Below are 17,526 nucleotides of genomic sequence, written 5' to 3'. Positions count from 1 at the left end.
GGGAAGGAAGCAGCCGTGGTCTTAATTAAGGTACAGCCCCAGCATTTGCCTGGTGTGAAAATGGGAAACCACAGAAAACCATTTTCAGGGCTGCCGATAGTGGGGTTCGAACCTACTATCTCCCGAATACTGGATACTGGCCGCACTTGTGTTTCAAATTATCCGAAATTCATTTCCCTTGGTGTGGTATGTTTTCATGTTCTGGTCTCAGGAGATTAGTAAAAAAGAACAGTAAGGATGCTTACCTCAAATATCTTGTACTTTTTCTTCAAACACGCAAACGAATATAACAGATATACGCATACAAATCAAAGTAAAGCAAAATGTCACAAACGTCAAAAACGTGGTCCAAGTTGTCAAACTCAAATCGACCAATAGCATTCGGAAGGTATTTCTACCAATAGGAGCTGCCGTATTCGTCACGTGGGCTTAGGGTGAGTGACGTGATGAACAACAGCGCGCCCACGCGGGTGGAGGGCAAAAGTATTCAGTCTGAGCCGGGCCCTCAGAAGGGTAGGACCTATGCCGCTGTCAAACCCTTGCACGTGGTAGTGGTGGGGGTAAGGTTCGGCAGTTCGTTTCACTGCCGTCCCAATCCTACATATATATATATTGAGACGGCGGTGGTTCGGTTATAGATGTTGGGGAGGAAGGGCCGTTAGCGTTGAAGGAGTGATTGGATATGTGTGGGGTATAGTAGCCATTACTGAATTAAACCAGCTCATTTGGGAGCTTTAATTTGAAAATGCAACAACCCGACATTATAGAGATCATTTTGCAGTTGCTCACAATCTTGTAACTTATTTATTACTCTGTACAGAATAACATCATCTGCAAAAAGCCTTATCTCTGATTCCACTTCTTTACACATATCATCGATATATATAAGAAAACATAAAGGTCCAATAACACTGCCTTGAGGAATTCCCATCTTAATTTTTACAGGGCAGGATAAAGCTTCACCTACTCTAATTCTCTGAGATCCATTTTCTAAAAACAGAGCCACCCATTCAGTCACTGTTTTATCTAGTCCAATTGCACTCATTTTTGCCAGTAGTCTCCCATGATCTACCCTATCAAATGCCTTAGGCAGGTCAGTCGCGATACAGACCAATTGACCTCCTGAATCCAGGATATCTGCTATATCTTGCTGGAATCCTACAAGTTGTGCTTCAGTGGTATAAACTTTGCAACAGTATGGCTTCTCTTCTGGTTGTGTCCGCATATGAACAGTTAGGTCAGACAGCCCTTCTTTGTGAATGATTTGCCACAGACATTGCAGCTGTTTGGCGTCTCGCCTGTTGGTCAGACTGCCTTTCCTTGTGACTAATTTGCCACAGACATTGCACCTGTAAGGTTTATCGCCTGTATGGGTCCGCATATGTTTGTTTAGTTTGCCGCTCTTTATGACTCGCCTGTATGTCTCCGCATATGTTCGGTAAGTTTGCCTCTCTTTATGAATGATTTGCCACAGACATTGCAGTTGTATGGCTTCTCGCCTGTATGGGTCCGCATATGATCGGTTAGAATGCCTCTCTGTATGAATGATTTGCCACAGTCATTGCAGCTGTATGGCTTTTCGCCTGTATGGGTCCGCATATGTCCGGTTAAAATCCCTTTCTGTATGAATGATTTGCTACAAACATTGCACCTGTAAGGCTTCTCGCCTGTATGCGTCCGCATATGTTCGGTTAGTTTACCTCTCCGTACGAATGATTTGCCACAGACATTGCACCTGTGTGGCTTCTCGCCTGTATGTGTCCACATATGAACGGTCAGACTACCTTTGCTTGTGAATGATTTGCCACAGACATTGCACCTGTAAGCTTTCTCGCCTGTATGGGTCCTCATATGAACAATTAGTGTGCCGTTGAGGAAGAATGATTTGCCACAGACATTGCAGCTGTAAGGCTTCTCGCCTGCATGGGTCCGCATATGTTCGTTTAGTTTACCTCTCCTTATGAATGATTTGCCACAGACATTGCAGCTAAATGGCTTCTCCCCTGTATGGGTCCGCATATGATAGGTCAAATTGCCCTTCAATGTGAATAATTTGCCACACACATTGCAACTGTAAGGCTTCTCGCCTGTGTGGGTCCGCATATGATTAGTCAGACTGCCTTTCTGTATGAATGACTTGTTACAGACGTTGCAGCAGTATCGGTTCTCGCTCGCGTGAGAACGCCTAATGCCCGGCCTTTTCCTAAAATTTTTATGGGATACTGAGCATTCGTTTTTAATCCCACCTTTATGCAATCGCGTCCCTGTCAGCATTTTCATATTTGTAAAGCATTTATCAGAAAATCCGCACACTTGGAGCGGGTGGATCCTGAGGTATTTCGAAAAGCTGCCGGGTCGATCTTCCTTGTGTCTCTTCAGATGTCGCAAGAGGTCCAACTTCCTAGCCAGGACTTCACTGCACACACTACACCTATAACTAGATGATCCGCCGTCCGGAGGTTGATGATCTCTATAGCTCACCTCGGGTCTCGATCTACAGTGACAAATTAAAACAATGTGAGCAATAGTTCAACAGCCAAATCCACTACAACTCTCACACAGGGGATTTGCTACTGGACATTCCAATCACTGATATCCAGTGCAGAGAGCTCGTTACTCAAACATTACATTCCTGAGAGTAAACATCATCTGAGGTTAAATTTCAAAAGCTCACACCTGTTACGAGAATATATTGCGTCTTTTCGTAACACCTTGAGTGCCACGTGAGACCAACGTTGACTCACAGAGCTTAATGCCAGTCGGGCCGCGTGAGTCCGCTGTGGACTCACGCGCACTCTCCAAGTCTCAGGCCCCGTGGTACCATACTGTCATCACACTTGACATGTAAACGTATGTTAAATGAAAGTAGGTGGCCAGTACGTCATGAATCTACTCTTGGCCTGTTCATTTGCGAGTCCGATGTGGCACAACGTAGCCTGGACGTCACTGTAATATATCGACCACAATAAATAAATTATGATATTTTTATTGTTTTCAGATCGTGTCATGTGTACAAATAACAAAAGATTGTACTGTACAGTGTACTCATTGTTCATTGTCTCATATCAGGGTCTATAGACGAATTGAAAATATAGGGCATAAAAATTACATGAACTTTCTAGAAAAAATATTTGTAACTTTGTGTCATTCGCAATCACACCACAAATTGGTACACTTCTTGCATATGAATTTAAAGTATAACAAATGAGACTTTCTGAAGAAATATAATTCAAACTGTGTTTCACAATCACACTACAAATTTGTGCACTTTGAAGAAACAGTCCAAACAGAAGAAATTTTCACAGGCTGATCATTTGAACTTAGACTGCAGAGTCTTCTTCATGGCATATTGCCTTCCTGATTTCCGATGGATCTCTTCATAACACTTACTGCATTTTCGTCTTCCCTGCCAGCCTACATCATCCAGTCGGTGGGGTAATACCCATTTTTGGTACTTGTTGGGGAATGTGAAGATCTTCGATACTGTTCAACAATATCCTCTTTGAACTGGGTAACAGATATACTCTTATTCCCAAGTTGATTTGAAATATATATGGCATTTACTATACTTGTGTCGATCAATATCTCAATAGCCATTTTTCTGTACCATTTTACTCCCCGTTTCAGGGAAGTACTATAGCACTTTTTATGATCTGGTAAATGAATGTACGGTTTGCATTTGTTATACTCTATAACACTCCATGACTTTTGCATTCACCATCCCTCCTCTGAATAGTGACCGTCTCACCAGTGTGTTTAGTTGTCAAAATTAACACATCTCTTTTACCATGCGATTTCTGAACAACCACACCAGTGATACTTTTACGGGCTCTTGTCTCTCCTCTTGCTAAATTGCTTTTGGTAACATCGGTTGGATTATACTTCCGGTTAGATTTCAATATTCCAAAGATATGAGTTTTATTCTTTAGTAGTTCATCAGCTAATGAGACAGACGTATACCAGTGTGTCAGGAAGGTGAAAACTGCGCTAGGATACGTGGTGACACATTGGTCTCACGCGGCCTATACAGCTGAAAGATAGTGTCAGTGCCCGCGTGAGACCAATGTGTCACCACAATTTCAACACAATGTTATGACTACAATTTTGGCCCAAGAAGACTAAAAGGTACTTTTCTGTAATAAGATGCGCTATTTTATACTCTATAGTAAAAAAAGAAAGAATGGCCTGGATGGAATTTTTTTCACTGCATATGTGGCACTTAAGGTGTTAAATCACGATATCACGCGCAAGAAACTTGTCACGGTTTAGAAATGTACGAGTTAATTTTGAAGAAAGCATGAGAAGTGGTCCAGCCTAAAAGGGTAAATACTCGTACAAGCTCTTTAATCCAGCACATATTATTCTATCGAAATCCGTAGTCTGTTCTCCTACATAAAGAACGGCATATGCTTTGGAGTTTTGATCTTGTTGAAGCACTCTGCGCTTTGTTGCAGGCAAGTAATAATTTTTGTAATGGACCTTGTTCTTGAGGTTGTTTGAGAGAATGTCTGTGTTGTAGATATTAATAAAGTTAAGAACGTTTGTCGACATTCAGCAAGATCTGTTGAAACATGGCTAATCATTTAAGAATGTTATTTTGTCACACAAATATACATATTGTGTTTGTAAATTGTTATCATATCACTATACCATTTTATTATGTCACTGTGTCGCTTTTCCGAAATATGTATCTTTGATGTGCAATCAAACATAGCCAACCTACATATAGGACGGTAGGTTTATACAAGGACGTTCATACTTACTACCATGTACTACATCAGTCTACGTCTTAATTCCTGTATTTAACACGGAAGCCACTAATCCTGATGAAATCCTGGAAAAGCTGAAATATAACAAGTATACGACGGCTCTCTCGCTAGCATTAATACTGTCTTTTCTCCTCAAGACACTGCTGTTAAAGACATTATGAAGGCAACACAGAATATGGCATTGGTGGTAGCGTTTTATTACAATGTTCTAATATCCTGATTTTGAAACCAAACGCAACCTATCATGCCCTTGAATATTCTTACACGTATTACTTTAACAATACGGATAGAAGGAGCATGAAAATCAATGCTTGAGCCAAAATTCGAGATGACAAGACGTTGAATTGCACCGTAGTGGATATTGCTGCCATGTATAAGAAGGAATATTATTCTATTTATTTCAAAAGATCACGGGCAACGTGATTATTTTTAGTGGATTGATAACATAGTTGGATAGCATCCAATTCTGAGCCTCTCTCCCCACCACAGAGTAGTTCTACATATTCTACGGAAGAAGGGCGGGAAATGCAAATTTCTTGGTTAAAGGTGAGATCCGCTTACAACTGCCACATGGGAAAATCGATCACGCAGGCTAAAATATATCGTAACATGAACTGGTACTTTCCAATTCATGCTCTATGAACTGAATTCACATGGCCCAGTCGAATGCATGACTGGCTCAAAGCAAAGTAATGGGAGGCTCGACCATGCATTGTTACTGCACTCTTTGGAGAAAACAAGTGGACAAATGAAAGGGGAGCATTGATTCCAGATATGACAGACTAAATCTCTTGATCATCAAACAAGATATTGATGTTGACACCACTAGACAACAGGGGGCAGAAAATACGACACTGGATTGTATGTCATGCGTTCTGTGGCATATCACACCAAGCAAACGTGCAAAAGCCTGTAACCCTTCTTCTTTACGTGAATACGTGATTCCTCTGACAAGTAATTTATCAGGTTCACAATTAGTTTTCAGTAAAATAATGTTTCATTTTGCATTGATAAATATTCTACACGAACCAGCTATATTGCTGTAACACGTGGCGCGTCCCAGGTGACGGATACGGGTTCCCCGCTGGCCTGCCGATGAACATGAGCAAAATATAAAAGCTATCGCGTACCAAACATGTACAAAGTCTTTAATGGCAACTTTGGCGGAGATGGAGAAGTTCACTAGGGACCAGATGGCGGAAGAGGTACACTGAATTTCTGGAAGTTAATGCAGAAAAGAGGGTAGCGTTTCTTCTCTAGAGGAGTGGCTGCAAAAGGCATCTGTTCTCCATGTCCGCAGCTGCGTTACTAAATTCTGTCATGAGCCCTTAAATGCTTCAAGACAAGCCGGCCGTAAAATAATACCGTTACATCATTACAGAAATATGTCTCATGGTATCGGAGCCAAGGTTAGTGCAGCCCCTGGAAGGGACGCGCATTGGCAGTGCCCAGTCAGCATGAAAAGTATGCTAGGGTTACCGTCGCACGGGCTGTGACGGCTAGCCATGCTAGTACCCCCATTTTGTACCCCATCATTGAATTATGCCTGGATGAAGTAGCGAATAAGCCACTGCACTTGAGAGAAGGCTTGTAGGCATCTGAGAGGTGCGGAAAAAAAGATGGAATGGAGAAAAGTCATGTGAAAAGAGGTGTGGTTACTAATGGTGTACAACAGAAACCGAAGAACAGATCATGGTGTTGACATTGTCATATCAGCTAAATTTGACGGTTCAGTCTCCGAGGTGCAAAAGTTTGACAATCGCTTGATGTAACTCGTCCGCATTGGGGAGAGAAGGAAATTCCAATGTTTCAGCGCAACGCTCCACAAACTGACGTGCGCATGGAAACCAAAGATGCGTTCTGGGCACTGCCTGACATGAAGACCGCTGCCACTGATCTGAATGGACGCGTCGGACCGAGGAAAGAAGAACAAACAGTCCATGGCGTTCATGGACATGGAGAATAGAACGACGATGCCCAACAAATTCGCGATTATGCAGAAACTGATCATCGCAAACACACGGTTCAAAAAGAGTGATATTCATCTACTCTGTACTACAGTGGCTCCCATCCAATTCGCAATGACTACATCCTTGTGAGAGGATGAAATCTCGAAGATGTTCTAGAGATAACAGTTGCCCCTTATTAAATCCTTGCGATGCAACAACGACCAGTCATCTAAGCTGTGGATAAAGTCACCAAGAGCCCAATACTTCACAGGTAATAGACAAATTGGGATCAAATGGTTGCCCCTGAAGAAGGAAACTAACGTCGTTGCAAAAGTTACAGAGTCACAAATCACCACAGTTGAAGTGAGCCGGACTAAACTGAAAGACGCCTTTCGCTCTATTCCTGGAACAATTAAGTCAGGGCGACGACAACGAAGGATTAAACATGACATATGGCCAAGGAATGAAGCTGTTAAATATGCAGTACGGTTGAAGAAGCAGGTGTAGCACGAGTTTCTTGCTCGTTGGAATGCCTACAAGGCAGCCACTCGTAAAATGAAGGAGGTATTTGCCGTAACAAAATCAAACCGGTAGGCAGGTCTATATGTGAAACATGACATGCGCGAATTCGAGCGGAATTTTTAACGGCTAGTCAATCGAGCCATCGCAAAACGTCAGAAGTCCAACGTTTTTACGGCATCAATGAGGAAACAGACGATTTGCTACTGGACAGGCGGGAAGCGCGAGTACACTGGTGGAACTATTTTGACAACATCTCAATCATGGAATTTCCGTATCTACCAATCCTAATCACCTCCGCTGTTGAAGGTCTAACGTAGGAAAATGACGTCACTAAAGTCCAGACTATGCTGAAGGAAATGTAACCAGGGAAAGCCATCTGTCCCGATTATCTTCCAGCAGAGTTTTGTTTCTCTCAATGGGGGGATGCAGCAGCGTGGCTATAGCAAGCTCTTCAACCATATCATAAAAGAAGGTCAAAAACAAACAGACCAGCGACGGAGTATCAATTCAGATATAAGGGAAGCCCTGCCGATTTTCCTAATCACGGCCCGAACATACTTCTGAACCTCGCAATGAGAGACTTAGAACAAATCTTCGACAAAAGGATTAGCGATTTAGACAAACATACAACAAGCCAAGCTGGATTTGTGTAAAATTGTGGCACAATAGGAGAAACCCATGCTGCCGGACTGTTACTTGAGAAACACTGTGAAAAGAATAAGAGGCTTAATCACAAATTTCTGGACCCTTAGAAGCCCTTCCATCGGGTACTTCATGACCTAATCAGTCAGCCCTACAAGTACATGGCATTCCAGAGCATCTTGCTGAGAGGGTATAATTGCTCTACAAAGAACAAATGAGTTGTGTTCAAGCTACCGCAGGAGCGTCTGATGACTTCCGCGTAACTGTAGGAGTCCATCGAGGCCCCGGCTTATCACCACTGCAGCTCATTCTTGTGATGGACATAATTACCACAAACCTGCGCAGTTCAATACCATGGACACTTCTCTAAGCAAATGATATCATTTGGCTGAAGAGAATAAGCTAGACCTGCAGCGTCAAACAGAAGACTGGAACAATAGACTAGCGCAATAAGCCCCGCGCCTTAACAAGAACAAGACAGAATACATTGCATTACATCGTCGAGAAGTTGGAACCATGCATGTTGACGTTGAAGATATAACACGAGTAGAGATATTTAAGTATATTGGCTCCACAATCTATGATTATGGCTGACTTACTGATGAAGTCTACTTAAAGATATACAAAGCCTGACTGAAGTGGAGAATGACAACAGGCGCCCTTCCGAACTTTGGACGAAGGGCCATCTCTAAACTAAGTTCTACCGAACTGATATCTGTCCAATCGATATCAATCCTGTCGTTTTCTACGGCAACGAATGCTGAGCAGCTCTACAGGTAGAACGCCAACTAAGCATCATGGATACGAAGTTGCTTAGGTGGAAGGCTGGCATAATTAGACTAGATTACATTTCAAATGATGTTATTAGAAAACGTTTTGGCATTGCACCGATCCAGAAGAAAATTGGGGAAAGGCGTGTGCGCTGGTTTGGGCATGTGTTGCGTGTAGAGGACGATACATAGGGAAAGTCAGACTATTACACAGAAAGTCGGTGAAAAGAGGCGCTAGGGACGAACCAGACAGCATATACTGATAAAGTGCACAACGGCCTGAAAGTTGGAAGACTACATGCAGACATGGCCCGAGACCGAACTAACTGGAGTCAATGAACCACAACACCGGACCCTGCCACCAGATGCAGACTGAAGAATATTCTGTTACAAAAATGAAATGTAATGGATATTTTACACATCCTAACATTCAAATTAGTTTAGTGTATGTTCAAATTTCCTTCCGTAATGCCTATGTCCGATATCTATAAAAACTTATTTTCACAAAATATTGTTTGAATGGCTGAACGCTTCTGGATTTCATGTTTTAGTGACTAATACATTAGTGAAAAAAAACTTATAACTCAAAAAATAAAACAAATGGGTATATATGTGTTAAATGGGAAGGACAGTTTGAATATCCGGTGAAAATCTATGAGTACCTACAAGAGGGGAGTCCGTCAGTGTATTCTAGCCTGAATAGAATTTTGCAATTCATATGTCTGCTTACATACGTCATAGACAGCAGACGATCATATTAATCAGCTTGTTATTTTCACTCCGATCACGCCTATAAATATTAAGACCATGGAGGTGTGGCACAAAGTGGTCAGCTCAGGGCCATGTGACACTCAACGCTCTAAGGCTGGAAGGAAGCCACATAACTAAGTGGTTACTTCAGGACCATGTGTCTCTACACAAACGGAAGTATGCCTCATCACTATTTAGCTCAGGACGATGTATCTCTCCACAAATGGAAGGTAATCTCATCACTAATTGGTAATCTCAGAAATACGTGTATTTCCACAAGTCAGCAAGTAGGAAATTTTACGAATCATAAAATCTTTTCTTATGCAATTCAATACCCAACTGGCATGGCAAATAGTTTAGACATTTTAAAGGAAGTCATTTAAGTTGTGGCATGATATTTGTAGACTGCTGAAATGAGAATGAGGAAACAATAGAGCCTGAGGTGAGATATAAAACAAAGTGGGAAATAGCAGATAAGATCCGGTCGACTGAATCCTTCAGAAGCATCTAAAATCTATGATGTAAAATGGACTAAGCTACGTAGACAATGAACTGTCCTCTGACATATATGCCAAGAAAAAAGAAGACACATAAAATGCATGTCGCTTTGCTGGTCTCTGCACAAAATACGTTTAGAAAGTAGAAAGCTAATTTAGACTCCATCAAAAATAGAAATATGATTTTGTGTGTGAAAAGGATTCATAAGCAACATTTTTACTGGTGGTCATAATACAAGATTGTTCTCTAACGTAGCCTATTGTGTCCTGTTACACATGAATTACAAAGAAACAGAGAGTGTGAGCTGGTACTGGGTAGTTCTGAGGACCGACATGAATATTTCTTGCCACTAGTTGTGAAAGTACAGTAGGAACAGGTCACTACATCACATAAGAGCCGAGAAGACTCTAACCACTCACAAAATCAAATAAACCATTCAGAATTCATAGTTTCCATCACAAATCTGGTTTGAAGTCAAACCTTAGGCTATGACTAGCCATCGCATGACCCGCTGATACAAGGGCTTGGTTAAGAGCACCAATCCGAGACTATACAATCATTTCCCACGGATTATCAAAGATCACTTCACACAGTAACCAACAAAGGTGTGACAGCAAAAAATTAATTAGCAATGTCACAACTACAGTTCAAAAACACTACTGCATTAAATGTTTTAAAACAGGACGTACACTTGTGGTACTTTGTAAGGTCAGTGACAATAATTACAATTTTGAAAGAATATTATATCACTACGTTATTTACCTGTTACTATATTTATTATTATTATTATTATTATTATTATTATTATTATTATTATTATTATTATTATTATTAGCATAGGGCAAATAGTTAGATACATATATACAAATATATAGAATTTACAAATATACACAGACAAGAAACATGTTTTATAGCAGAATGTCCAGTTGAGTGTTCCACTGTATAGCTTCCTCTGTTGGTTTCAAAAAGTCAGTACATTCACTTACAATATGGGGATCATCTGTCGAGATGCACCACAGTCACACTCTGGTGATGAGATATATTTCCACTTATAAAGGGCATCCCTGCGTGGTCCATGATTTGTTCTCACCCAATTCAGAGTGGTCCAAATCTTACGCGGAAGATGACGTTCACCAGAAAAGATGTTGTGTAAGGAACTGTCTGTGGCAAATTTCCAGCGACTTCTCCATTCTTCTAAAGGGTGAAAATTCCCATCAGCCAATGCGACAGCACAAAGATGGATGTCGTGACTCCAACCTCGTAACCTTGAGAACAGGAATATGCTCCAAAACAGGCAATTGAGGGTTCACTTCTATCTTCTTGAACTCTCGGATGGGAGCAATTTATCTTTTAAAAAACAGGTGGCATTATACCTGACAGAATTGGGAGCAAATAAAGGGATGTGGACTGGATAGTACCAGATATTAACCGCAAGCTAACATTCAGTTGAGTATCAATTAGTCTTTTATATGGGCTATCCAGCCAAACTGGTGCACAGTACTCACCACATGAGAATACCAGTCCCAAAGCAGATCATAAAGTCTTTGCTGATGAACCCCAACTTGAGCCATACAATTTCTGAAGGATAATATTATGTGTTTTGAGCTTTTTGACAGATTCATAAGATGTTGTTTGTAAGATAGTGTGCGATCAAGTGTAATCCACAAATATTTGGGATAGCTGCTATGCCGAAGTTCTTGGTGACAAAAACGTATGTGAAGTTTAATACCAGCTTGCGATTATTCAGGTGAAAACATGCCACTTCTGTTTTGTTAGAGTTAGGACACAGTTGCCATTTCTTGAAGTACGTTTCAAGTGAAATCAGGTCTCTTTGTAGCACTTCTTCTGTCACACTAAGGTATCGATTTTGAGTGGCTAGTGTTATGATATCAGCATAACAAAATGTTTGCGATGATGTTTCTGGGAGATCGGAGATATACAAATTGAACAGTAGGGGAGACAGTACCGATCCTTGAGGTAATCCATTTTTGAGCTTCCTTTCTCTACTCATACTATTTCCCATACACACTCGAAATCTTCTGTCATTGAGCATATTCCTTATAACCTGCACGATGCTCCTACGGGGTGCAATTCGGAGAAGCTTGTAAATTAATCCTTCCCTCCAGACTGCGTCAAATGCTGCTGTAAGATCAATGAATACAGCTGAGGTCTTGAGTTGTTTCTGGAAACCTGCTTCCATGTGGAATGTCAGTGAAAGCACTTGATCGCAGCAGCTGATATTTGACCTAAATCCAGCTTGATCAACTGTAATACGCCGAAAAAAAGTTGCGCTGATTCTGTTGTGGAATAGCCTCTCAAAAAGAAGGGCAACTGGTCTATAACTGCTTGGGTCATTGGCAGGCTTACCTGGTTTCAAGATGGAAATCACTTTCGTTCGTTTGAATTCTGCCGCGAGTTGTCTGTTCTGTAGAAGGTCGGTAAAAAACCTTAACAGCCAACTTCTTGCATTCTTCCCTAAATGAATGCGAAATTCTGGATGAATGTCATCAAAATCTGGAGCTGAACTTGGTTTAACGTCTTTGAGAGCAGCATTGATGTCTTGCACCGTAAGTGGTTGTGAATACCTTGATGTGCGTGGTGTTCTTGATTCCAGAGTTTCGAGCTGGCACCGTATGTATTAAGTATGTTTCTTATCTGATGGAGTTTGGGAAGTTGTGACGATGTGAGATACTACTTCATCCGGAGTAACTCCAGGCTATTGCTTCACCAAAGGTGTCCTTCCTCCAAGTTTTCTGCGGTGCCTCCAAGATCTTCTACTGGAATGAGTTAGGTCGATATTCTCCACTGTCTCAATCCACCGTTCTCTCCGGGTAGTATCCTTGCTGGAAAGAAGTTCATCAGCTATGTCTTCATCACCAGTATGCGGATATTCATTATAGAGTGCATCAGTCTCTACATTCCAACCAGGGATGTATTCTTTTCTATGGCATACTCTTCTTAGCCGACATCATAACTGCATCTACGAAACGCTTGTAATTGTGCTTGGGGGCAATCCACCGAACACATTTATCCAGTTCAGTGGTGAATGTTGACCAATTTGCTTTTCTGAATTTCCTCCGAGCATGTGGAATTGACCGTACAACAGGAATTTTGATGCCAATATCCACTACAATGGGGCCATGTTGACTGTGGGGAAAATGTATGACACTTTATGACTGGTATGTAAGGGCTGTCCTGCATCATTGCAGCTAACAAATCACAAGTCAGGACTGAAAACCCTATTTCATGCAGCTGACTGGAAAGTACCAAGATCTTTTGGGTCAAAAATCAGATGGAGATTGTTCATTTCTGTCTATTCTACAAGTTTCTTTACACATTCATTGTCATTCGAGTACTTCCATAGTTCGTGATGGCTGTTGAAGTTGCCTATACAAACTGCAGGGTGTTGAGCAGTCGGGAGTACGGTACCTGACCACTGTGCGTTTGGGGGTTTATAAATGTTAAAAATAGTAACATGTGCCACATGCTCAGCAACACAATGGATGTCTTCGTCTTTGTTTTGAAAGAGCATTGAGGCATCTTAGATATTATTATGAACATAAGTAGCTATACCATGTGCACTGTGATATGTTGCACCAAGAGCTGTGAAACCATTAATGAGGCCCCTTTTCGGAAACTCTTCTTCATTGGCTGTATGGATTTCATGTATACCCACAACATCTATATTATTATTCAGGATAACTTTGTATAGGTAGTCACACTTTGCTCTGCTGATGCTTTCTACGTTAAGCTCAAAAACATGGATGAAAGATCCGATGTTTCTTGTCTGGCAGCTATGAGAAGAGCCATTTCCATGAAATACTTCTGCCATTGCTAGAGGATCTTTAAAAAGATAGGTCCAGCGGCCACAGTTATTGCTTTCTTAGCACCACCCGAGGGTCACGTGTAGGGCACTTTGAGGGTAAACCTACAGACGTGAAGCAATAATGTACCACCTATTTATCTACTTTTATGAGATAATAAATTCACTTACTTGAAGAATTCTGAGATTTTTTAAGCAACCTGCACAAATTTAAAACTCCACTTGTACCTTTCCATTTTATTAGTTAATACTAATTGTGTAAGTATGTTTGCAATCAACACACTAGAAGCACCTGACTGACAATGAACACTAAAATGAATCAGAAAGTGTGACTATATCACTGGAATGAACATAAATTCAATAGCACAATTTTTTTACGCTTACAACAATGCACAAGTTTTTTTTTAAACTATGATACCGAAGATGTAGCATAACTGACCTCAAAGTTTCATTTCTACAACACATTATCTGCTTTGGCGTCCACAAATGGAGGAATCTGACTTAACACACAAGAGAACAGAAATGATCAGAAAAAAGGAATCAAACCAAATAATTTCAAAATGACATTCTTCGAGTCATCACATTATTGAACTCAGCCATCATTATATTGATTAATGAAACTGATTATGTTAGTTTTAAATATTTATTGTTTACAATGTACATAAAACTTAACAATTTCGAATTTGTAGATTTAATTTTTAATCTATAAATATTGCTTTTTCTGTGTGTCACTGTTGGCATGAACGTATAAAAATATTACTCAGAATATCTGGAAGCAATAGCTTCAGATAGCATTTCAGATGATACGAATGTGATGAATAAATGATGCAGAGAAAGTGAAAGAAAGAACACTTTTTCATGGTTGCTTAAAGGTATTGTAAACAAATACACTTCAAAAATATCTAGCTTTACCAGAGATTCTTTTTGTAGATGTATATTGAATAAAACTATGAGTACATGATGGAACATTAAAAATTATCTTGAAGTTCCTGAATATTTTAGGTAATTTTAACCAATAGAATTTTCACATATTAGTGTTTAAATGTAACCTTGTAGAGACAGGATTGAACTGATGAAAATGGCCACTTTTGGAGATAAACCAACCACTACTGAACACAACTGTGAATAGGTACAACATATTCCATATTGTATAGGACTTGTAGTATACGTACTTTGTTTCTTCTTTGATGTATGGCAACAGCTGATCATCAGTTTGTTCCTCTATGAATATTTCCTCCTTAGTATCTTCGGAAGGCTGTCAGTAAGAAATAAGAAAAGTAGAATAAAGAAGTAAGGAAATAAAAATATATAGGCCTAAAATAGAAACAGCTGAGAAAATAAATTTCATAGTGGCACAAGAAGACTATAATTAATTTATCTCCCATTTAAAAAATATATAATGGAAAGGAACAATCAAATGACAATCCCATTAAATGCAAGAGAGGTGTCTACCTTGGTGGCAAATGGTACACAAAAATACATTATTATCAAGCACTAAATTTTAAAAGAACAGAGAAGAAGACAATTTCCTAAAAACAGTATTATACAATTTTTGCAATTTTTTTCTATTAAGCACACAGCTCATCCTTAATAAATGTAAAGAATTTACAAACTCTTACTCATAATATTCTCTGTTTTACAAACATAATCAACACACATACCACTTGTGCAACTACTTCAAATAATACTATACAAATTCTATTAAGTTAAAATTTACATTGCATTTACTTATTTATTTTATTTTTTACCCTTTTTGGAACCTAACTTTCACAATGACCTGCTGTGTTTTAACCTGAGTCCCTTTTGCCACTGCTTTTCAAACAATTGATGAGATATAAGAACATGAAAAGGAACACACTGTTGGACAGCAGTAGACACAGTAGCATAGAAAGGGAGGAACATTGCAAATTTGTAAATTTAAAATCACCTACATATTTGTGAATATTCAGCAGAGCATATGTACACATACGTGTATGTGAACATGTACAATTTTAGGAAAATAAATAATAGTCAGCAGTATCTCCAAATCATTGGCCAATACCATTCCTTGCTTCTGTTTCTCTATCTGTTGATCCCTAATTCCACAATGACTAGCCATTTTCTTCATCCTCTTATATTCATATTGCCCTGTTCCCATCTTCCTACATATGACTTGACTTGTCACCTCTTTGTTCATTTCCATGTTCCTATATACTTTCTTTCCAAAAACACTTCACTGTAATATCAAATAATCCCACAGTACTCCCACCACTTTCCCAACAAGTGGACAATGCTTATATCAGAAGCATAGAAATATCCATCATCACCCTCTGTACATCACATTAAGACCAAAAGCATAAATCAGTTAATGTCCCAATCAATGAATGAATCAATCAATGAATCAATCAAACCACAGCAATTAGGGCTGTTGGTTGTTTAAATAGAAAAAGATTGTGGAAATATATGAAACAAATTATTTCAATCACTAAATCATCCTCCTATAAGTGAATATTTGCCAAAATTTGTCCCCTTGAATTCAAACTTATCTTCATGTTGCGACCTTTCCTTGACTTAAAGAACATGATTTAAATGTATTCATCAACTAATGTCATTCCAAGACATCTCTCCAATGACATCTCAGAATATACTGCTTAATCAAACAACTTGTCTCCTTTCTCCAAGTCTCCCCAGTTGAAACTTTGCAACATCTCTGTAACACAACTCTTTTGTTAGAAATCACCCGCAAGAAATGGAGCTATTTCTGTGGATCATTTCCAGTTCTCTACTCAAGTAATACTGGTGATGGTCTCACACTCTCATTGTGGCTTTGCTGGAGATTTATATACCCTCTCCTTTACAACCCCTAAAAAACCTCATAATCATATTAAGAGATCTGTAAATTTTATTTTCAATATGTTTAAATGATTACCATAATGAAGCTATATCCTTATTATGAATAGCTAGGTACTTACAGAGATCCGCATGAAGAAATTTCACCCATCAATACAATAATAAAACCGGAGAGGACTCTTTCTATTTGTGAAACAAAGAAACTGACTTTTCACCACGTTTACAAATATAGCATTGCCCGATGTCCATCTTACAATATTGTCAAGGTCTTTTTCAGTTACTCATAATCCTGAAACTTATTTATTGCAAAGAGCCTCATCACTTATTTCAGTTCATTATTCATATTGTTTATATATATCAGAGAATAAAGGTCTCATAATACAGCCCTGTGGGACCCAATCCCATCATTGTTACAGGATCAAATAAAGCTTCACCTACTCTTATGCTCTGAGTTCTATTTTGTAGAAATACACTAGACGTGGCCAAATTTTAATGGTAAAAGGTATATTTCTACCTTTATGTAAACTATTGACCTTTATAGCCTAATCCTTGAACTTGTTTGGAGGCAAAGTTTCCACTTGGGATATCCTGGTCCACACTATTGCATTTTTTCATACAGTGGCTACAGTGAGAACCACAATGTAATTTCATTATTCACATGGTTTTGTGTCATTTTTGTTAGTGAGCATGTTCTGTTGTTTATCTTTATTATCTGCATATTGTTGCTTTTTGGAAGTAAATAATGTGACCTATTGTTAAGACTGTCCATTCTGTAAATTACATGTATTATTGATACTATTAGGGAGTTCAGTTGTATTTCTTAAGAGTGGTTCTAGAGAACTGTCAAATTTTGAGGTTATGGGAAGACAAGGAGACCTTTCGCCAAGAAAGGCACTGTCAGAGAGCTACTTCTTGAGAAACGTCATTCACAACAGGAAATAGATTCTAGATTGCAAATACCACAGCAATCTGTA

At 39.5% G+C, this 17,526-nt stretch overlaps 1 protein-coding gene across 1 annotated transcript; it reads right to left on the bottom strand.

The window, feature by feature from the left end:
* Window positions 1-1,494: 1,494 nt before the first annotated feature.
* LOC137503304 (zinc finger protein 248-like) lies at window positions 1,495-2,103 on the bottom strand (the record flags this gene model as incomplete). The annotated part of the gene is made up of 1 exon (XM_068230853.1): window positions 1,495-2,103. A coding segment is annotated over exon 1 (609 nt), but the record flags the coding sequence as incomplete, so codon positions are not given.
* Window positions 2,104-17,526: the final 15,423 nt, after the last annotated feature.

This window comes from Anabrus simplex, chromosome X, assembly GCF_040414725.1.
Source record: "Anabrus simplex isolate iqAnaSimp1 chromosome X, ASM4041472v1, whole genome shotgun sequence".
Lineage (NCBI taxonomy): Eukaryota > Metazoa > Arthropoda > Insecta > Orthoptera > Tettigoniidae > Anabrus > Anabrus simplex.
The sequence above is the reverse complement of the archived record's forward strand: the minus strand, read 5'-3'. Positions and strand labels throughout refer to the sequence as shown.